This window comes from Schistocerca americana, chromosome 2 (genome assembly GCF_021461395.2).
Source record: "Schistocerca americana isolate TAMUIC-IGC-003095 chromosome 2, iqSchAmer2.1, whole genome shotgun sequence".
NCBI lineage: Eukaryota > Metazoa > Arthropoda > Insecta > Orthoptera > Acrididae > Schistocerca > Schistocerca americana.
Genome location: NC_060120.1, coordinates 180,607,503 through 180,631,124, shown reverse-complemented (window position 1 = coordinate 180,631,124; position 23,622 = coordinate 180,607,503). Strand labels below are relative to the sequence as shown.

Sequence of the window (23,622 nt, the reverse complement as noted above, 5' to 3'; positions counted from 1 at the left end):
ATATTATTGTACTGAGCTGGAACTACTTGCTAACATTAATATTTTCAATTTCCGATTGTCTCAAAGATGGTGTCAGCTCATGGAAGGTTCATGTAAGTAGCTGAAGCACAACAACACTGTTAACATTAAATTATTTAAGAATTTACTACCGGTGACTGAAATGTTACTTATAACACAGTTTTTCAGATTTTCATTCTACAGTTTACAATTAACATTCTCATTTAATTAGGGAGACTTGTCTGTTGAATAGTATCTAAGATTCCTGACAAGAACTAAAGGAAAAAGGAAGGAAGATTAGGGTATAACATCCCATCGGTAATGAGTTCATCAGAGACGGAGCACAAATATAATTGTTGAAACAATGCTGACAGAAATTGGCTATGCCATTTCAAAGGAATAATCCCAGTTGTCTGAAGCGATCTAGGGAAATAACATAAAATCTAAATCTGGATGGCCGGCCACTGATTTGAGCCATAATTCTCCCAAATGCTAACCAATGTACCATCTCCCTCACTCAGCCAACAACTGACATGTCCTTTCACAACAGAAATTCATAAATACAAGTGCATTAAAAGGAAAAGCAACCTTGGAAAGCCAATAGAAACATTACACAAACCCCTGTTGGATCAGGTAAATTAAATCTAAATGCAAAAAAGTTACCACTCCATCTACATACCCACAACGTTTAGATAATATGACCAAATAAAAATTTAAAAAAAAAAATTTAAAAAAAATTTAAAAAAAATTATTTGGAACTTCAGCACCCTTTGACAACATAATGACAATAATCACACATATTGATGCAAGTTATCTGATAGCCAGTAGTATACACAATGTGTCGCCCAACAATGAGGCATTTCTCTTAAAACAGAGATATGCTATATGCAGCATGGCTAAAAGACTGAAAATTACACACATTACATAGTTACAGCAGTGCACAACTGTTCTCATTTCCAATAACTGTTCATACGAAAATAAAAACAAAGTCCTAAAAGGAATTTTTGCAGCCCTTTCTATCAGATCAGAACTTGACACATAATAAGTAACAGTATGCTGAAGGTGAATTCACACTGGAATGACTTTTCTCCCTCCAAAATATACATCAGCCCATTATGTGATGGGATGGACAAAGCAAGGAACAGAAAGAAATACACTTACCCATGTGTAATTTTCCATGCAGATCACTTATTTTTCAAATATTAAGAATACCTTCCCTTTAATTTCACGTCCATCAGGCATAGGAAAGAAAAAAGAAAAGAGGGAGCCCACCACTGCAAATATCAGGGTACAAATCTATCACACTGAAAAAATTGTGTGCATGACAATTAACAGATAACATTGGTAGCCATCCCCGCAACGAAGAAGCAGCATTTGTGTACCACTTGATTCACTCAAAATTAAGGAATCGAAGCCTAAATGTCTATGTTCGTGAACAAGGGCTGCCATCTGCTTTTTAACAAGCTAAAAAGTGAGCAACTACCAGGTATAATATAGCAACATTAATAGACAAAGTGTACTAACATGCTACTAATTATAGCTGTATTATACAGTTTCCACGTCCTTTTATTTGAAGTAAAGAACAAAGTGTCTAGAAACCCTAATACTAGAGCAGTAGTGTTTTCACGTCTAAATTGTAATGTTCTATATTTACTTTTTAATTTATGGTAATTCTTGAAAAACTTTCTAGGACAGTAAGTATGCATTCTTCAAAATTTAGTTTGACTTTTTAACAATTTTTCTGCAGCTCACCAAAGTAAGTAAAATGAAATTGTCACTGATACTCTTGACATTGTACTTTATTTTACAATTCAGTTACATATAACTGTAATTTTTCTTCTGTTTAGCAATAAAAACTGGGAAATAACAATCTGAGGACTATTCTTAAACATGGTAAAAAACGGTCATATGGGGGGGAAAAGAAAGCACAAGCAAAAGCGGCTATGTGAATGCACAGAAAAGTTTTCTTTTGTTTACAATGTAGAATTTCATGCTAAAGAAAATTTAGAATACTAATACAGTAAAGAAATAGCAAACGAGTAATTATTTTCAGAGCCACAAAGAACTCAATAAAACTTTTTTTTTTCCATTCTCCTGTAAAATCAGCTTCAAATCACATGGCCCATTTTGCAGGCACTACATGTCTAAATGAAATGTACAAAACACTTGTCAATATAACAACTAACAGCCTACGAAAATTGAACAGTCACATAAAAATAAATACTAAATAAATAACTGTCAAAATTGGCAACACCACTAAATGTTTACTCCTTTCTGGTTGTTCATATTCTTTCAAGAGGCTGAAATTACTATTCAACTATCTATAGTTAGCCTCTTTTCTACCGTCACTAAAAGAAAACAATCAGTCACAAACAGTGTAAGTGAATATGATTAGCAACATGCAGAGCATCACTTAAGTTCAAAGCTTCAGTCTGTTGTTATATTATGGATGAGGTGCATATGGATCTTGAGGTAGTATGTCCTACTAAACACTTTTTGGCAAATAGGGCACAGGGTGTGACCACGATGGAGCCGGCGGTGCATCGAGAGGGATCCAGAGTGCTTGAACACCTTCCCGCAGATGTTACATGTAAACCTGGGTGGTATGTTACCCTTACCCTGTTTACTTACTGCATCCGGAATTCCCCAGCAGCCTAGCGACAGGCGCTGGGGAGAGTCTGGAGAAAAGAAGATAACATTTCAGATTATATAAATACCAATATGGCTCTCACATCTTTTAAGCTGGACCTCTCTTTACACAGCACTGTATAAAGATTAAAGTGTTGTTGCCCAACCGAACTACAAAACGTATTTCTGTAAACCTATTAATTATTTGGCATATTTAGTGAGAGGCAAGTTTCTTGTAATTATTGTTCGGAACCCCTGTAAGTACAATGACTACAAAAATAACATTTATTTTCTACTTTAGTCTCTCTTAATCTGAAGTCCAGTATATCTTTTGACAGTCATGTCACCATCATGTGGTGAAATTCATTACTCATATTGTGGGCTACAATTGTGCTATGCTTATGTGATATATTTTTGGCAGACTGTGATGAGAAAACAGAAACATTACAATATTATATACACAATTTATGCATGATGACTTGGGAACACTGCATGTGTTATTGGAAAAAACTGCAACCATTCATATTTTTTAAAGACTAGTTATTTCTCAGCAACTATTGGGTTGGTGTATAAGTTCCTAGTGTTTTTCCATAAGTTTAAAACACATGGCAGATACACAGAACAGCAGTTTCAATCTTCAATAAAACACTCTCCTTCACTCTTTACAACAGTCTGCCAATGCTGGGGTAACTTTTCGATTCTGCAACTGCAGAAATCACATGGTTTTGAGGTGAAGAACTCGTCGAGCCATGTTTGGATCACATTTTTATCCAGAGAGGAAGCTCCTTGAGTGTTCAAGAGAAAGCAGAAAAGGTGAAAATCTGAGGGCACAAGAACAAGAGTGTGAAAATGACTTTCCAACCCCACTCTTACGTAGTGTTGTTTGTCAGCCTAACAGAATGCAGGTGGTCATTACCCTGTAATAGCTTTAGGCAGCCTTCTTGGTCAATGTTCTTGGATTGCGTCTGCAAAATGTCTCAGTAGTTGACACTAAATGTGAGCTGTGATGGCTACACCTCTGGAAAGCAATTTGTACTACGCCATACCGTCACTGTTCTACCAGATGCACAACATTAGCTTTTGTGGATGTGCGCATGTCTTTGTCTGGGAAATTACTGCTTTGTTTGGAAACAACCATTCCTTTCTTTTCCTTATATTAGCATAAAGACATCATCTCTCATCACCAGTAACAAAACAGGATAGGAATGGCTGGTGTTGCTCACGAGCCAATAGACGATGACACCAAGCAGAGACGTAAATAAGGCCAACTCTCTGATTTTTTGTTGTTTTGGCTTAGAGCATGCTGTACCCACACACCACTCACCCAACTTTTGAACCTTCCCCATTGCATGAAAATGTCGCACGATGTTGGAATGATCACAGTTCATCATATTTGTCAGTTCTCAAGTACAATGACATGGATCACTGTGGATTGATCTTCATCAAATCCCAAAGGTCGTCCTGAACATGGAGAGTCATTAATGTCAAAACCGATCCTCCTTGAAACGTGAAAACCATTTTCTTGCCGTGCTCTGTCCAATGGCTTAATGCTTTCACCCCTCTACCACTGAAGTCAAACAGAGAAACATGTCTGAAATGTTCAGATTTCTCCACTTGGCACTCCATTTTCTAGCATCCGCAGCTCCATTCACTTTTTCCAAAGACAAAATGACAATATGTAAACTCAAGTAGCAAATGACAATCGATAAATAAACCCACAGCAACCGGAGCACCAACATGCAAACCAAAAACCTACAAACTTATGCACCAACCTAATAATTACAGGTCAAAACAATATAACTGTAGTTAATGTTAATGGCTCAATAGTGCATGAAAACACACAACCTTGTTGTCTCATCACCAACTCCCAAACAGATTCCATGTTAGCACACTACAAATGAAATCCACAATGTAAATAATGATGGCACGAGTATCAAGGCATGCACTGGATTTTAGATAAGGAGTAAATGAAACAGAAAATCAATGTTGTTTGCGTATCAATTAAAGGTATTGCTACTCTCATCACATCGTTATTTCTGCTTTACTTTTCTTAGTAAGCAGAAATATGTGTATCACATTTAAGCAAAGAAAGCATTCACCTGAAGAAATGGATACAGGGCTTCCTTATAAATTTATATAATTTTCTGACTTTCCTGTTTCATATTGCTGCCATCAGTATTTTATGAGATACTCAACTTGTTACAATCATCAATGAAATGGGTGCCCAAGTGACATTAAACAACAAGCCATGAATAAAGGAGCAGTGCAGCACAGAGTTTCTGAAGCATGAATTATATTATTCAAAACATTAACCAAGATAAGCAAAAAATGTCACAATGAAGGGCCACATACGAACACAAGTAACCATTGTTTTCTTGTAGTTTAAAATGTCAGTTTCACTACAGCGAAAAAATTAATCTGATCACTGAAATACAGAGATTACACATGTGATTACCACTTTTAAAGGAACATATTTCACTTAAGTTCACATGTCTAGTAGGATGACAATTCATGGACAGCATACATGTGAACTTTTAGGTACTGTGTTCTACTGAACACTTTGTGACAAATGGGGCACAAAGTGTGGCCTCGATGGAGCTGACGGTGCATAGAAAGAGATGTAGAGTGCTTGAATGACTTCCCGCAGATGTCACATCTGAATCTCGGCTGTGTGTAAGGTTTGCCCTTCATACTTTCATCATCTGGAATTCCCCAGCATCCTATCGAAAAGAAGACCGTTTCAGAATACACAAGTATGATATGTAGTTAAAATATGCTAAACAAAACCTCAATACAAAACTGAACAGTCCAAAATGAAAATTAACTTGTAGTGGTCAGAAGGGGGAGCACCCATTTACTGAATGCTGAAACAAGGAAAAATGGAGTAAAGAGTACAGATACTCAAATTTGAATCTCACTTTCAGGATTTTGAGCAGTTCCTTTTGCACGGGAAAATTGTGTTATAGGTAATGTGAAATCATAAAAGTACAATTTACAGGCGCTGAAGAAAAAGAAATCGCACAAAATTATGCACCAGAAGACAGACAGCTTAGATTTAGTGGTCACTGTGGACTACCACACAGTTGAGAATGCATTTCAGAAGTACAAACAACAAACCGAAGTTCAAAAGAAATCACAGGGTCCAGATACAGACTACAGATAAAAAAATAACAAAACTTGAGAAACTGACTCAAGATGTGGGTTGGATGTAGCCGGTAGGTGATGGGAAGGAAATTTAAATAAACAAAATGTAAATTATCAAAAGAGGACACACACAGATGGACTGAAAGACAGACACGGTAATCAAACACTATCAGGAAGACATGATAAACTCTAGAGCAAAATCAAAATGAAGAAATTGAGAGGACAGTAGTACAAAGTCGATGGTGAAAGCCAATTATGTTTGGTAGACCCATCTCTTTACCCGTGGTACCACATTGTGGAATTGTTACTAACTGTCAAGTGTACCTCAGTTACACGGTTTAATATTATATTACCCCTATTCATGTTTTCATACACAACTGGTACTAACTATTTCTGAATTCTGGAGGTGTGAACTATCTTTTCACCACCCACTAAAGAAACTGCTCAAAAAAATGTGAATGTCTCAGCTCTATGCTGCTACAGCAACGGGTAAACAGGTGATCCTCTTCTGTTTCACGTGGTTTAAACTGAAGCTTGTTATTCTTGGAGGTATGCAAGCCTCAATATACATTACTGTACTTGTAACGGCAGATTGTGTGAAATTTTACCAGTATGCTACAATATTACAAAAACAAACAGATAGTGTCTCGCTATGTCATCATGATAGGAGTGGCAATACTGTTGCAATATTTGCTTTACCTAATAAACTGAGGTCAAGTACGTTGCTTATATTTTTACGATTTCCGCTATGTTTTTTATTAATGCAGTAATATGTCCTAGATCTTTCGCTCTATCCAAACCCCACACATCTCTGTTCCCAAATAAGAAACATGAAAAAGCAGAAAAGTGAATTACAAACATCACACATTTTCATACTAAATTTCCTCACATATTTCCTTTAAGAACATCTAAAGCCTTTTGACTTATAGGGGTAGTAATTGTAACTAAATTGAATATATTAATTTTATGTATATAAACTGAACTATTTAAATACATTTAAGTTTTCATTTAATAGTTTGAACATTGTAAGGAATAAAATAAGATTTGGGGGGGGGATTATCATGGTTGCAACGTGACTCGATCCCTTGCTGATCAACTGCCAGTTTGGCTTGGCATAATTTAAGTGTGATATTTACAGTGCTCTGTAGCACATGATCACCAGCCACCACCATTCACAGAAAAAATGGCACACTATTTACATTCATTCTGCACATACTATGTGATGTACTCCCTGGCATCCAATTAGCAGTCATCTGCCTCCTCAGCTCTATACTTAGAAGAGTTGCTGGGTGAAAATCAGACATGCTTATATAGTAAATTATTCCCTGTAAAATTGTTGGAATAAGTTGCAAGAAGACACGACCTCTGAGAGGGGCAAGGAACAAATGTTGCATAAACAACTGAGAGTCATCAATCAGCATGGTCTTGTAGCCATCTGTTGTGATCTTCATTAACGAAATAAGCACTTCCCTTGACTTTGAAGTAGAAAACAGTGCTTCCATTATCAATGCAGCCAGGTCTCAGGAACACACTGTATCAACTCCATGACCACGACAAATCTGCAATTAGCACCACCAGTTCTGCTGATGCTATCACCACCTCTTACTGCAAGATTTACCTACTAAAATCGTATCTAATGAGACATAAATTGTTTTCATTTTGTTATTTTCCTGTTATCTATCAGCATGCACACTGCAACTTTAGTAATCACCTTCAGGTTCTAATTTTAATGTTTTAATTTTTGTTGGCAAAAATATAAAAGGCACTGATAATCTGCTGACATTGTCAGTATGTCTGCTGTAACTTTTTTGTGTTTAGGGAATGTATCTTTGCTACAAGCAATTTATGGGGTACATTATTCCACCCTCGGAATTTCTTCCCTTGCATCACTGAAATATATCAATTTCTTAGAACTGTCTGTAGAAAGAAAAATGACCCTTATAGAAAGGATAATGTGGTGCAAACAAGACATATAGTAGATAAATGCCAGAAAAATACGTACAGGCATAAATTCTGTGCATCTTCCCCTCGTATCTATAAAACAACCACCTAATTACAACTGCAGCTGAGGAAGTGTTAAAACAGTTTTAAATTCTTCGTAACAAATATGTCAATTGCCATTTAGATCAGTCACAAAAAAAGTGTTTGTAACAACGATATCTAGTAAGATAAAGTGCAAGTTTTTGGAAACAGATGGATACAAAAATCTGTTTATGATTTTCTTAAATCAGTTAATGTGCAAGCTGGGATTATTTCCTTACAAAGGACAAGGCCAATTTCCTTCCCCAATCAGGGTTTTTTGCTCTGTCTCGAATGACCTTGTTACTGACAGCACATTAAATAATCTTCCTTCTCCCACCTGCAGTGCAACTATGAGTCACACAAGTAAGTCAACTCCTATCAAGTAGTGAGTAGCAACCTCAGCTGGCATTGTTATGGTGTGAATGCAAAAGAACTAAAATGTAAGGACACAGAACTGCAGCCTAGAAGATGGATAGAAATGTAAGGACAGGACAGCTGCTGCAAGGGAAAGTGACAGCAGTTGCAAGCATACACAGCAACATAAGATGACTGATAATGAGAGACAACTCACGGGGGTTGAGGATACGGATGACTGCTCAGAGGGAGAAGGAAAAAGGATAAAGAGATTAGCTAGCTGAGACCAATAATTCAAGTACATGGCAAACAGAAGTATGAAACAAGTAAGATGTGTTCGGAAATGGATTGGTAACAGAGACAGGGCCAGATGAATTGGAAGGGGGAAGAAGAAGATGCATATCAGGGATCTGTGGAGATCAGTACTAAATGGAAGGCATTGTCAAAGAACACAGAAGTACATCTCTCACTTACGCAATTCAGGTAAGCCCGTGTTTGATATAATAGATAGGGGTGAGGGGCCTAAATGCCACAATTTTTGAACCAACAGCTGCAAGTGATCATATAATATGCCGCTAACCAGTGTGCACTGCAACTGCTCACACTGAAAACCAAGCAGTGGTTACAGCCTTTTGCTATAGGATATGCTTTGACAAATGATTGTGCTTGTCACAGAAGTGACAGACTTGCACATGGAGGTTTTGTAGGCATAGGAATCAAGGGAAAATGGACTTGAAAGGGGGAGGGCTATAAATAAAGCATTTTGTAAGTCGCTTGAACATTGGAATACTACTTCAGTAACCATAGGATGAATTTTCTGAAAATAGTTCATGTTTCAGGGAACAATAAAACATGGTATACAAAACTAGTGCTTCTCTCACATGTGTTATCTGCAATACCCTTATTACACACTCCACAGACACATGGTGGAACATCATCAGCCAGAACTCTAATTGCTTCCCAGAATGGCCTAACCTGAAATGAAAACTACACTTGTCAAAATCTTCCTACCGCTAATATTAATGTAGTACAGTACTATCAGCACAGCCCATGAAAAATCTTTGTCCCTACTTATACCTCTTCCGCTTCCAACATCATATCAAATGTCATATAAATGTGGAAAGATTCACTGAAAGACCTGATCCATGTAACCAGCTACTGCCTCCAATTGCAGTTATTTTACCAGCAATTTCTAGTCCATTAAGAAAATGCGATTTGTGGAAGCAATTACAGTCAGCACCTCTGAGAACACATTGCTCAGTATGATGACTAGTAGTACAATTTTAATTATCACCTCAAAAAAAATTTCATTTTGAAATCCTCACATCACAGTACAAAAGCACACTGCTAGAGGAGACAAGACAAAATGGTGCTGGCCTTTGATAATCTGGAGACAGTTGGCTCCTCTAGTGACATGCTACAGTACGATGGTGCTGGGATTTCAAAGTGTATCAAGACTGCAGACAAGTAACTGCAAACGGCAAAGAGAGTACTACGTAACTTTTTTCTTTTTTTAGGTAATAATTAAATAATATGACTACCAATTTGCAATGTGGATAAAAAAAAGTGGGAAATGTCCTTCCAGTGCAGCATTTAGCAATTCTTCCAGCATCAATCACTGCACTGTTCTTCAATTGGTGTTGCTCTTTCACAGTCTCCTTCTCCGTTTTTTGTCTTAGCCAGTTTCTCTCATTATCCTTTTTGGGACATTTCCCCCCTCTTGCTCCACATCCTTAACCATTCTCCAAAGCTGATTTCTTTTACACTTTCCCATTATCATTTACACAGCCCACCGCTTTACATGGCCCTTTGCAACTACTGTCAGTGTTCAGCTGTCATAGCCCCAATATTTCTAACCTGCACCTCATTTACATTTATGCCATCACCTCCAGCTGGGAGCACTATTCACAACAGTTGGGAGTTGCAGTGGCAGCAAAGATAGAAAGAAAAAGAAAGAAAGAAAGATAGATAGAGAGAGAGAGAGAGAGAGAGAGAGAGAGAGAGAGAGAGAGAGAGATTTTACTTGCAGTGTACAGTGAGTGAGTGTCTTTGCAGACAAAATTCTTTAAATTCCGATTTTCCATTATCATATTATATAAAATAGTATGAAATAAAGTCCCACCGAAATTAGATTTTCAGTTGGGCGACACACTGTGGACGCGAAGCATATGGTTCTTGAGGTCATAAGTTCTATTCAACACTTTGTGGCAAATAGGGCACGACGTGTGGCCTCGGTGGACCTGGCGGTGCATCGAGAGAGACGTAGATCGGTTGAATGCCTTTCCGCAGGTCTCACATCTGAATCTGGGCTTTAAGTAGTGTTCATCTGGCTGACTTACAGCCTCTGGAATTTCCCAGCTGCCTAGTGAAAAGTGCTGTGGGATGTCTGGAGAAAAGAATTGTGAACTTCAGAATACAAAAATATGAACATGTATCAGAAAGACATACTCACACACATGGACGGACGCACGCACTCTCTCTCTCTCTCTCTCTCTCTCTCTCTCTCTCTCTCTCACACACACACACACACACACACACACACACACACACACACACACACACACACACACACACACCTATGCAAATGCAGTAGGATGTAAAGCTCATAAATCAGATGCCCCATTTCTTTAGAATGAGGAAGTCGTTATGCAAAAGGATAATAAAATGTGCATGACATTCACTGCTTTAATGCCAAGGAGCATTTGGAAATAAATAAACAAATTTCAACAAATATCAGGGGAAGGGATAGAACAGTAATAACCACCACCTTGCAGCCACCACAACATGGTCAGATTACTATTGAGCTTTCAATCAATTCGCTTACGCTTTACATAAGTGTAGTTGGTAGAACAGTCAGCAAAACTAACACAGAGTAAGTAGTACTCTAATCAGGAGCATAATATCTATTTAACAAGTTTTCAGCTCAAAAGTAAGTAAGTAAAATCATTTAGAAATAGTAGATGATTTCTCTCAGTACAGTTTGGTAACCACTTCTGACCTCTATATAGTCTAATGCCCATATTACACAGAAAAAGAACCTTCACAAAGATCTTTGACAATGTTTTATTTAAACTTCTTTGGTAAAAGTATCTCACTGGAGTCATTACATTACAATACAGTTTTTCGTCATAATTCTTCAAATGATTGCTGAAAAGTTAATCGTCTGTGCAGTAGAAAGTAGTGTAATGTTGGCAATGATCACATCGGATTGAAAGGAAATACGAACGCAAACAAATGCGAATGGTACTGTAGGCAGTGAGAAGTGAAGCTCAAAGTACTCACATGAATTTGATTTGTGAGCTGCAGTTCACGAGTGTTTCAGAATGTTATAGAATCTTATGGTAGATTCAAGAGAGTTCTAGTGTGTTCCTGGATCAAGAATGTTTTAGGACATTCCATTATCCTGTCATTGAGGTCATACATTCACAATCAGACTGCTACACTGTACACGGACAATAGTGAGACACAAGTGTTAGCATAGTTTTGGAAATCGATTAGAGTGGATAAAAAGAATGGAGGTGACATAAATTTAGGTACAGTGAATTGCATAAGTTAGTGAACAGTGTATTAAGTGGAACCTTAGTGCCTCAAGTAATGTTAACATTTAACATAACACTGAAATGTAAAAGGGGAGGAGGATATTGTCGGTGGTGAATTGAACAGAAGGAAACAGAAAGAACAGCGAATAAATGAAACAGAAAAGGAGCAAGACACACATTTAGCTTCAGAATGGAGGAGAATGAATAGACTCAGAGAAAACACAGTACATGAACAAAATTATAGAAGATGTTTGAGTGAGATACACAGCGAACAGACAGAGAGAAACTGGCAAAGAAACATGATTGCAAAATGAACTAAGTAGAGCTGCAATGCAAGAAGTTCATGAGGGGGTGGGGGGGGTGGGGGGGGGGGGGGGGGCAATATTAGTGCACAAATCACTCAAATATGCTGTCATTAGCAAAAATGGCTCAAGTGCATCAGCTTTTCGGTGCCAAGAAATTTAGCAGAGAAACCCCTGGAACCTCTTGCATGAGCGGAAAGATTGGATTAGCACCATTGGAAGTGTCTCCACCAGAATAAATTCATTAAATGACTGGAAAAACTACGGAATCAAAATGTTTTCAACAAAATATGAGAGCACAAAGCACTTGCTTTCAAATGATATACTGTCTTGTTACTCCCTTGAGCAGTGAAGAACATCAACTCAACCCTGTGTTTTCATGACAAGTCTATGATAGAGTGGGATCACTGTCTCCACGGTAAATGATTCTTATAAATTTTTGCAACTGTACTTCATTGGTTATGAACAAAGGTAAGTTGCTTTATGGTGTGCAAATATAAGTGGACTGGTCACTGAAGAAATTCAGATGTTTTTACATAAGTTCAATCAATTGGTGCATGTATTAAAAACAGCAATGGATCAAATGGTATCCAATGAGTATAATGGTGATTGAAACTGACTAAAGACCATATGGAGAAGAAGAATGACAATGTAATAGTGGACAGTGAGTACACAAGTTGAGTTACAATGATTCCACAAGAAGAAAGGGACTACAATGAATTGTAGAAACACACTGAACTGACAAAGCACTGTAATATCTGTTAATTTTTATTAAGGAGAAGATGTTTACCAATTCAATTTGAAACACGTGAACCCAAGTACATGTGTGGAAACAAAAGAAAAACATAACCTCAAAGGAATTTTATGCATATCACATGAGGCTGAGAGACAATCATGTTACCAACTCCTATCATTTATTTCAAAAGCTCCTGGGACAAGTGACAGTGGTGGCAAGCATACACAGGAATATAGCATTGATGATGCTCTGAGACAAGTTAGAGAGATGTAGGATAGGGGTTGAATATTCTGAGAATGGAGAAAGACATAGAAGTTAGCAAGCTGAGGAAAAAAAAAAATAGTTCAAGTAAGTAAGAGGTAAACAGAAGTGTGAAGCTAGCAAGAAGTGTTTGGAAATAGAATGTTAACAGAGACATGGCCAGATGAATGGGAAGTGGGAAGAGGCAGATGTAAACCAAGGATATGAATACTACGTGGGTTGCTTGGTCAAAGAACATGTAGGCCCTTTTTACACTTATAGAATTCAAGGAACCTACTGTTTGTATGGATGTACAGGAGTGGGGTGCATATCTGTCACAGATTGCGAGTTGGCAGCTACAGATGACCACAAACTAGTTATTCGAAGCTGTATTTAATCTCAGTTCATAAAGTTTAACACATGGTTTGTTGTTACACTCACACAGAACACCAAGCAGGGGTTACAGCCTTTCGCTATAGGGTTTCAGGAATTCCTGCCAATAATCACCAGCAAAGGGTCCTTCCATTGGGTGTTGCAGTTGCAAAGAGCATCCAACGTCGAAACAAAGATGATTTCTTAAAGACAAAAGTTTAAGGACTAAAACTCTATCATCAGATTTCCCACTGCATCATCATATTTAGTATTACTTTTTACTTTACTTGGAAAGAAATAATGAGACTCGCCTCTTACTCATGCATTCCAGGAGGGTTTACCAGCTTAAAGAGAGCAGTAGAATACAGCTTTAGAAAATGGAGGAGTAATTTTTTTCAAAAACAATTCACATTTCAGGAAAATAAAAATATGCTAAGGTGGTATGCTAAATCCCGTGCTTCTCTCACATACATTAATTAGCAAGTTCTTACTATATAGCAGCACTCCTGATAGAAATGACTGGACACCATCAGCCGGAATGTCCTAATCTGAAATGAAAAATATTCTTACCAAAATCTCCTATACCTCATGTTAATTTGGAACAGTGCCATCTGCTCAACCTATGAAAAATGTTGGCTCATTTTCCTGGCTCTTCTGCTTTCAACCTCGTAACGCGTCATATACCAGTGGAAAACTTCACTGAAAAACCTGAACCATGTAGCCAGCCACTGCCTCCAATTCCAGTTCTGTTACCAGCAATTTCTATTCCATTAAGAAAACACTATTTGTGAAAGCAATTACAGTCTGCACCTCTCAGAACATGTTGCTCAGTATGATGATCAGAACTATAATTTCAATTATCACCTCAAAAAAAAAAAATTTATTTAATTCACTTTTTTTTTCACTCTGAAATCCTTACGCAACAGCCCAATAGCATACTGCTAGAGGGGACAAGATAAAATGGTACTGCCCTCTGATACACTGGAGACGATTGGGTCCTCATTACAGTACTGTGGTGCAGGAATTTCAGAGTGTTTCAGGACTGCAGAGACACAACTGCAAACAACCAAGGAGACTACAATGTAACTTTATTTTTCTCATTTTTAGGTGATAGTTAAAACATTATGACTACCCCATGTACCATGTGTCTAATTTCACAAGATCCCCCTCATCCACACCACTAAAATATCCCCTTAAACTACTCTAGCTTCTTTGGGTTGAGCAAGTGGCAAATGTCCTTCCAACACAGCATTTAGTAACTTTTCCAGCATCAATAACTGCACTGTTTTTCAACTAGTGCTGCTCTTTCAGTGTCTCCTCCTACGTTTTTTGTCTTAGCCAGTTTCTCTCATTATCCTTCTTCGGACATTTCCCCCCCCCCCTTGTTCCACATCCTTAACCATCCTCCATAGCTGATTTGTTCTCTTCCATTATCATTTACATAGCCTGCAACTTTACAGTCTACTTTACATCTTAATTGCACCTTGTTTACATCTATTCCACCATCTGCAGCTGGAGCACTACTCACACCAGTTGGGAGTTGCTGTGGCAGCAGAGAGAGAGAGAGAGAGAGAGAGAGAGAGAGAGAGAGAGCACTATTTTGCTTGCAGTGTACAGAGAATGACTGTCTTTGCCGAAACCATTCTTCATATTCCATCCAAGATTTTCATTATCATGTTATATAAAACAGTATGAGATAATGTTCCATCGTAATTAAACTTTCAGTGGGGCAACACACGATGGATGCGAAACATGTGGTCCTCAAGGTAATATGTTCTATTCAACACTTTGTGGCAAATAGGGCACGAAGTGTGGCCAAGGTGGACCTGGCGGTGCATTGAGAGAGATGTAGAGTGGTTGAACGACTTTCCGCAGGTGTCACATCTGAATCTGTCCTTTAAGTAGTGTTCACCTGCCTGCATTAGAGCCTCTGGAATTACCCAGCTCCCTAGTGAAAAGTGCTGTGGAATGTCTGGAGAAAAGAATTGTGAATTTCAGAATACAAAAACATGAAAAGATATAAAAAACACTTAATTACTTATGCACATGCATGCACACGCACATGATTGCTTGTGAACACACACCTATGCAAACAAAGTACGATAAAAGTAACATATAAAGCTTGAAAAATCGGATAACCTGCTCCATTCAAACAAGGAAGTTGTTATGCAACAGGACAATGAAATGTGCACCAATATTCACTGCTTTAATGCCTTGAAGGATTTGAAAATAAATACATTAATTTTAATAAAAATCAGGTAGGGGTGGGTTAGGGGTAGGAGATAAATAATAACCACTACCTTGCAGTCACCACAACATGGTCAGATTACTATTACATTTTCAGTCAATTTTCTTACTCTTTACACCTGTGTAGTCTTAGGAAAGTCAGACTAATATGGAAGATGTACCACATTCAGGGGCAAAATACCTTTATAACAAATTTTTGGCAAAAAAGTAAGTAGAACTATTTAGAAATAGTAAGGATCTTCAATGTACTGTTTGGTGAACAGTTCTACTTTTGTCAAAGTTTTATTAAAACTTCTTTAACCAGAGAACCTTATGGGAGACACTATTACAATACAGTAAAATTTCGTCATAACTGTTAAAATGCGGGAAGTTAATCACATGCGCACTGTGTGTCATGTAATGTAATGTATCAACACAGTTCAAGTCAATGAAATTACCATTATAACCGTGTGATATAATTATTCAATAAATAAGAGAAGGATTACAAAGCATAACAGATAAACAGTTCCTACAGCCCACTTCAATATCAGTAATTTTTATAAAAGGAGAAGACCATTACCATTTCAATTTGAAACAAGTGAACCCAAATACATGTGCTGAAACAAATAGAAAAATAACTGTCAAGGAGTTTCACGCATATTGCTTAACAATCAGAGAATATGAGGCCTTCAATCTATTACCAAACCCTGTCATTTATTTCAACAGTTTCAAGTTGATAAGTACACTATGTACACAAAAATAAAGAGGCAGAACAAATGATATTCATACTACAGAACCAAAAGAAATTAATATATCTAACTCACTAAATAATAAGGTGACAAACACAGTTCATAAGCAAGTATCATAGCAGAATAAACAGTTAAATATTAAATAACAAAGCCGAGTTTTTTTCATTAAATTAAATAAAAGTGTACAGAAAATATAATTACTTAATTTAACTTTATAATTTCTGTTATTATGATTCACTTTCTTAATTCATATTTGATAGGAGCTAACTGGCTTTGTCCAAGCTAAGGGAGGGAAACTTCGAGCATTTAGACATAAAAACTGAAGTGATTGTGGCAAAATTTTGTGATACTTCCATACCCATCTGCTGCCAATCACTGGTTTTTGTGTGCTATTGGATTCCTTTGTTGTGCACTACATTGGTTACACACAAAAGCTGTTTTAGTTGCAGCAATATGTGAGTTGGAAGTGGTCGATGTCACATTGTGATGGTCAACACATCACCTTCAGTCTCCTTCATATCAATGTCTATTGCAACGGAAAATATTGAGATTTATCTACGACGCTCTTGTGTTTTTACGAATATTCCAGAACGTTAACTGATGTTCTAAAATATTCTCAAATGTTTCAGTAATATAAATTATCCCACAGTGCTCTTCAACATTTCTGAATGTTCTTGGATGTTTTTGAATGTTCTGGAATGTTCCCAAAAGTTCCAAAGTTTTCTTTAATGTTCTAAAATTTTTATGAATGTTCTATTTCAAATTAGGGTACTGCTGAATACTTCAGATTTAAGAGTATGTTTAAGTATTCAAGAGTTATTTTTTAGAGCATGAAATACTTACATTTTGAGTTTTATTTTACTATGATTTTTTTTTTTTTCATTTTTATAATGTTCTCCAGTCATCTTTAATGAACTCAGGAAACAAAAGAAAATGTAGAGTAAAGAAAATGGTCTTTTTCAGCTAGTATATAAGAAGAAAAATCCAGAGAAATACATGCAGGAATGAATTCTGTGCTTATTCCCTCACGAACAGCACTTGATTTACAACTGCAACTGAGGAGTTATTAGAACAACTTTCAGTTATTCATAACAGGTACGCCAATTGCCATTCAAATCAATGTCACAAAAAGTGTTTAAAAACAAATGTAAGAGGGACACAAGAAATCATTTGTCATTTCCTTAAAGCACTTAATGCATGCTCTGAGATGCTTTCTTTGAAAAGCACATGGCCAGTTTCCTTCCCCAGTCAGTGCTTGTGATCTGTCTCCTTTGTCAACACCAGAGCACATTAAATCATCTTCCTTCTCCCTCCCTCCAGTGCAACTATGAGTTACACAAGTAAGCCAACTCCTACTCCAAAGCAAGTAGAAATATCAGTTGAGGCTGTGTGGTGTGGCAAGCATACAGAGGGAGACAGGATCAATTACAGTGAGAGACAACTTCAGGATGTGCAGGGCAGGGGTTGATTTCAGTAAGCAAGAAGGAGAGATTTCAGTGAGCGAGAAGGAGAAAAGGCAAAGAGATTACCAAGCTGACCAAAAAATGTATTCCAAGTCAGAACAGAGGCATGGACAGATGAATGGGAAGGATGAAGAGGAGGATGGAAGCCAGGGACTTACATAGTTCAATACTGTGTGGGCTGTAGGCTCCAAAGAACATGTAGATACATTTCTCACTTGCATAGTTCAGGGAAGCTAGTGTTTGTTGCTATGCTCACATAGAAAACCAATCAGTGGCTACAGCAGTTTACTATAGGCTGTGCTCTGCGAAATGGCCTTCCCTTCGACAGAATAGCAAACACCAGCACACCAGTGATAGGATCAAAAAGGAGATGAGCATAGACACATACAGAACAGGCAATGCAGATGGAGTTTTTAAATGACAAACATCATTTGCCAGTACTCAAACTGCTTCTCAGAATGCCCTAATCTAGAATGAAAAATACTCCTGCCAAAATCATCCTTACCCTGATGTTAAAATAGTGTAGTATCATCTGCACAACCTATGAACAATCTTTGTCCATTCTTCTGGCTCCTGCTTCCAACCTCATATGCAAGTCATATATATAGCAGTGGGAAACTTCACTGAAAAACCTGATCCATGCAGCCAGCTGCTGCCTCCAATTGCAGTTCTGTTATCAGCAATTTCTATGTCATTAGGAAAAGGCCATTTGTGGAAGCACTTAGGGTCTGCACCTGTATCATTGCAGTCACTGTGAGGTGTTATTTTTGAACACAACCAAAAACCAACTGTCCATCCCACTGAACAGCCAGAAGAACTGAGACCAGGGTCAGAGAACACAAAGCTCAGTATGATGGTTAGTAATAAAATTTTAATTATCATCTCAAAACAAAAAAAAGTTAGTTAATATTTTTGTTGCACTTTGATATCACTGTACCACACTGCTAGAGGAGGCAACACAAAATAGTCCGGTCCTTTGATAAGCTGAAGACGTGTGTCTCCTTTAGCAAACATGCTACATTATCGTGTTGCTGGGATTTCAAAGTGTATCAGGACTTCTGACAAGTAACTGCAAACAACCAAAGAGACTACTATGTAACTTTATTTTTCTCTTTTTTAGGTGATAATTAAAACATTATGACTATCCCATGTACCATGTGGCTAACTTCACGAGGTCCCCCTCATCTGAGCCAATAAAATATCCACTTCGAGTACTATAACTTCTTTGGGTTGAGCAAGTGGGAAATGTCCTTCCAACGCAGAATTTAGCAACTCTTCCAGCATCAATAACTGCACTGTTCTTCAACTGGAGCTGCTCTTTCACGGTCTCTTCCTACGCTTTTTGTCTTAGACAGTTTCTCTATCCTTTTTGGGACATTTCCCCCCTCTTGCTCCACATCCTTAACCATTCTCCAAAGCTGATTTCTTTGTTCTCTCCCATTATCATTTACATAGCCTACCACTTTACATGTACCTTTACAGCTACTTTCAGTGTTCAGCTGTCCCAACCCCCTATATTTATATCCTCCATCTTTTTGATTTTCAGTGCCTCTTTTGCATTTATTCCACCAATTCCAGCTGAGCGCACTACTCACACCAGTTGGGAGTTGTATTTCCAAGAGCGAGGAAGGAGGGGGGAGACAATTTTCTGGTAAATAAAGTATGATAGCTGAGCTACAATAATCAAGATCCCATATGTACTGAACATCTGCTTTGCAATGCTTGCAGTGCACATTGTGTAATCTTTGCCAAACATTCTTTACATTCCATCCAGGATGCTTCATAATCAAATTATATAAACTATTATTAAAGAAAGTCCCACCAAAATTAGATTTTCAATTGTGTGAGACATGGTGGATGCAAAGCATATGGTTCTTGTGGTCATACGTTCTGTTCAACACTTTGTGGCAAATAGGACACGATGTGTGGCCTCGGTGGACATGGCGGTGCATCGAGAGAGATGTCGAGAAGTTGAATGACTTTCCGCAGGTGTCACATCTGAATCTGTCCTTTAAGTAGTGTTCACCCGGCTGACTTACAGCATTGGCAATTTCCCAGCTGCCAGATACTCCATTCCTTAAAAATGAGGAAGTCGTTATGCAACAGCATACTGAAATGAGCATCGGATTCACTGCTCCAATGTCAAGAACCTTTAGCAAGAAAATAACATTTAAACAAAAATTGGGAATGCAAAGGGATAAGAAAGCAACAATAATAACCACCACCTTGCAGTCACCATAAAATGGTCAGATTACCATTCAGCTTTCATTCAATTTTCTTTACCTTTACACCACTGTGTAGAAGAGCCAGCATAACACACACACCGTAAGAGGTGGAACACAAAATAAAAGTATCACAAGCAGGGGCATATTTCTTTTTAACAAGTTTCCAGCACAAAAGTAAGTAAAACCATTTAGAAATGTTGGGAATGATCGAAACACAATTTTGTAAACAGTGCATGCCTAAAATCATATTACACTGGAAAAGAAATTTGACAAAAATGTTTGTCAAAGATTTTGTAAAACCTCTTTGATCAATGTACCCTGCTGTAGTCGTTACACTACAGTAAAATTTTTCCATCATAATTGTTCAAGTGGATGCTGAAAAGTTAATCATCTGTGCAGTAGCATGTAATGTTCTCGATGAGCACATTTGATTGAATGGAAAGAGAAACAAAAATGTTTGTGGGCAACACTGCAGGCAGTGGGTAGAGAAGCTCCAGAATTTGATTTGTGAGCTCAGTGGGAATACATAATGCGCTGTGGGGAAATTATGTGAGAACAGACCAACAACCATTTCAATTTGAGCTTAAGAAAGTAGTCCATCATATTTTCAAACAAAATACACATTTACGAGATACTATTTCTGCTTGTCTCACCTTTATAGTAAGATTTTCAGTGACAGATGAAAGACAATTGCTAGCAATGTTAATTTCAGAAAATAAAATGCATTTTCTTTAAGAAATGTGCAGTGGCTGTGGACCCACTCACAGAAACGGCTACTGTTACTTTTCGAGTATTGACTTCTCAAGCTATTTAGTTTCCTATTCATACTGTCCACTATGCAGCCACTTCTAACACTGCTGATTGATGCAGTTATTTCCTTATATGTTCCTAACCACTTAATGCAGTTTCTTTACTTAACATGCTACAGAATATGCAGTATTTTATTCTCATAATATTGAGAAATTATCATGGTGGAAGAGTACACTCTGATGTCATTCTACTAGTTGCAGCTGCAGCAGGAGCAGTAGCTGGAGCTGGAGCAGGAGCAGCAGCAGCAGCAGTAACAATAGTAGTAGTAGTAGTAGTAGTAGTAGTAGTAGCTACTAGTACTATTAGCAGCAGCAGCACAACTGTTCAAGTAAGTGCCAAGCATTCAATGGCAAACTTTTATTTTAAAAAAATAGGATCATATTCTAATTTTTATCGAAGACCTTATATACGAGATTACTTTTATAAAAACAGTCCAAATATACTGTCAAATATTTTACAAAGACAATTTTATGAAAGATCATTTACAGTGTAGTACAGATCTAAGACAAAAATTCTGTAAAATTACCAAAGAAGCCTGAAAGTAACACAATCATCCAACACCTGCAGACATCTGTCACTGGTCATTTTTCGATCTCTTTGATGCTGATCAGAGCATATGATACCACCAGTAGTGGGCGGATTCAAAAAACATTCCACATAAATTTTGTAATTCCACGCACTGGATTATTCAACTTCTTGACCAAGAACTGATGGAGTCAAGCTTGGAAATTTACCAAAGGACTCATATTTAAATATATAGAAGATAGATGGGAGGTTTGCAGTACAGGATATTCATATCTGATAAGAGATAGCTTCAATATTGTGAAAAGGAAAGTTGCTACTTCCATATAGCGGAGATGGTGAGTCGCAGATAGACACAACAAAAAGACTGTCACAAATAATAGCTTTCGGCCTCAGTTCCCTGAGACTGCAGTCGTGTGTGTATGTGAGTTGTGTTTTTTTGAGAGTGTATGTGTGTGTTTGCTGTCTAATTCTGACAATGGCCTTACTGGCGGAAAGCTATTAATTGTGACAGGCTTTTTGTTGTGCCTATCTGCGACTCAGCATCTCCACTATATGGTGAGTAGCAATTATCCTTTTCACAATATTGTTACATTCCAACATGGATTTGACTTTAAGGGACAACTCACCAAGTGAAGATGATATCAAGTCACCAGCACAAGAAGTTTCTCATTACAACATTGGGAAGGGAAGGGAGAGGGGAATTGCAACTTGCTCTCAGATTTTTCCTTTTTAAAAAAGTTACTATCAACCTGCATCTTCATTAATGTTACGTGTAACCTACTTGAAAATCTTGATCATACCGAGGAACACAAAGTTTGGTAAGACAACTGTTTTCAAAGATGAACAAAACTTTACTTTCTATTGCATAAATTTTATGCTAGTGATGAATTGTGTGTTATTAGTAGAATTATTAGTGCAAATGCCAAAATATCCATTTAAGACTGAATGAACTGAGTCTATATATTAGCAACCAATAATAATGCATGTGTGGTAATAACTTCTTGAAATTTTCCCTCTACTGACAAAGATGCAAGAGTTGTAGCTTGGCTGTTTTTTTTTTTTTTTTAATAAAAAAAACACGCACACAAAAAATAAAAATATTCTATTGTTAAATATGTTATGAATTCATCCCTTTATTCCTGACTGCCTCTAATACCAAAGCATCACTATACATCATTATAAGACAATGATCATCCAATTTCTTCATTGCACATTGAAAAGAGTGAATATTACAAATTAAGGAAAGATCCATAAATTGTTTTAGAAATATAAAAGTGTTTAGGTTTGACATCTTTTTTACTTTTTTTTTTTTATTTCCCAGAGTTCGACATAGTAGTTTAATTGTATGAGAAGTACAAACAATTACAGTATTTTTCAAAGTTTTGCAATATGCCAATCATTTCAGTTTATCCGAATATATGGATGAGGACCGATACCTCATCATGAAATAGAACAGTTGCTGTGCAACAGATAAGCAGCAGATGGGACAAATGGCTGTTTAGCTTTAGGAAGAAGTTCACATCATAAATAACAAACATACAGGCGTGGACGTGTTTTTCAGGTCCAGATGGGCTTCTTCAAAACTAAGTTTGATTTGCGGAACAAAAATAACTCTTTTCCAAACCTCTGAAGATACTACACAAAAATGTAGAAACAATATGTGTACACGTCAGATAAACATACATAAGACTTGTCAGATGTAACTTCATATTTCTAAAAATTACATGTAAAGGCATCACAGGTGTTCCCGAGATGGTACAAAAATAATGGCAACTACATTACTCAACAAGACATTACAAAGTTATTATTCAAAAGGAAAAAAAAGAGTAATTTAAATGTGACAGTATGAAACGTTATAAATACACGTCTTTCGGATCCCTGCTGGCTTCTTGGGTAAGGAAAAAAGTTAACTTCAAAACACTTAGGGAAATAAACAAATTATGTTCTTGATATTTTTCTCCATTATTGTCCCACTGAGTTTTTAACAACTTAAATAGTTCTCATAAAAGTAGAACGCAGAAAAAAAACATTATTTTTGGTTTGGCAATGAGTTTTAGGCATGATGTCATTTATAAAGCTAATAATAATTGCCAACACTTATTCTTTTATCCAGTGGCTCTGTAACAACCCTATCAAAAACTATACACATAAAAAGTATTGTAGGTTTAACAGTTCCTTAAGTAGTCAAATGGCAAGAAATGTGAAGAAAATCCCTTGAGATGTAACACCTCTTGAACTCCTGAACATAGAAAGCAAATGAGCACCTGTTACTTCTCTCTCACTGATCAGG

The 23,622-nt window shown here is 37.2% G+C and overlaps 1 protein-coding gene across 12 annotated transcripts in view; it reads right to left on the bottom strand.

The window, feature by feature from the left end:
• LOC124596602 (protein bric-a-brac 2-like) overlaps nucleotides 1-23,622 on the bottom strand; it is a 528,908-nt gene that overhangs the window by 363,761 nt on the left and 141,525 nt on the right. Inside the window, exon 7 of one of the 12 annotated variants that reach the window (XM_047135811.1) lies at nucleotides 1,841-2,675. The exons of the other annotated variants lie outside the window; for them this stretch is intronic. Coding sequence (XP_046991767.1) covers nucleotides 2,425-2,675 — 251 coding nt within the window. The 3' untranslated portion in view covers nucleotides 1,841-2,424. Of the gene's footprint in view, nucleotides 1-1,840; nucleotides 2,676-23,622 lie in introns of those variants that run through there. 12 annotated transcript variants of the gene reach the window in all.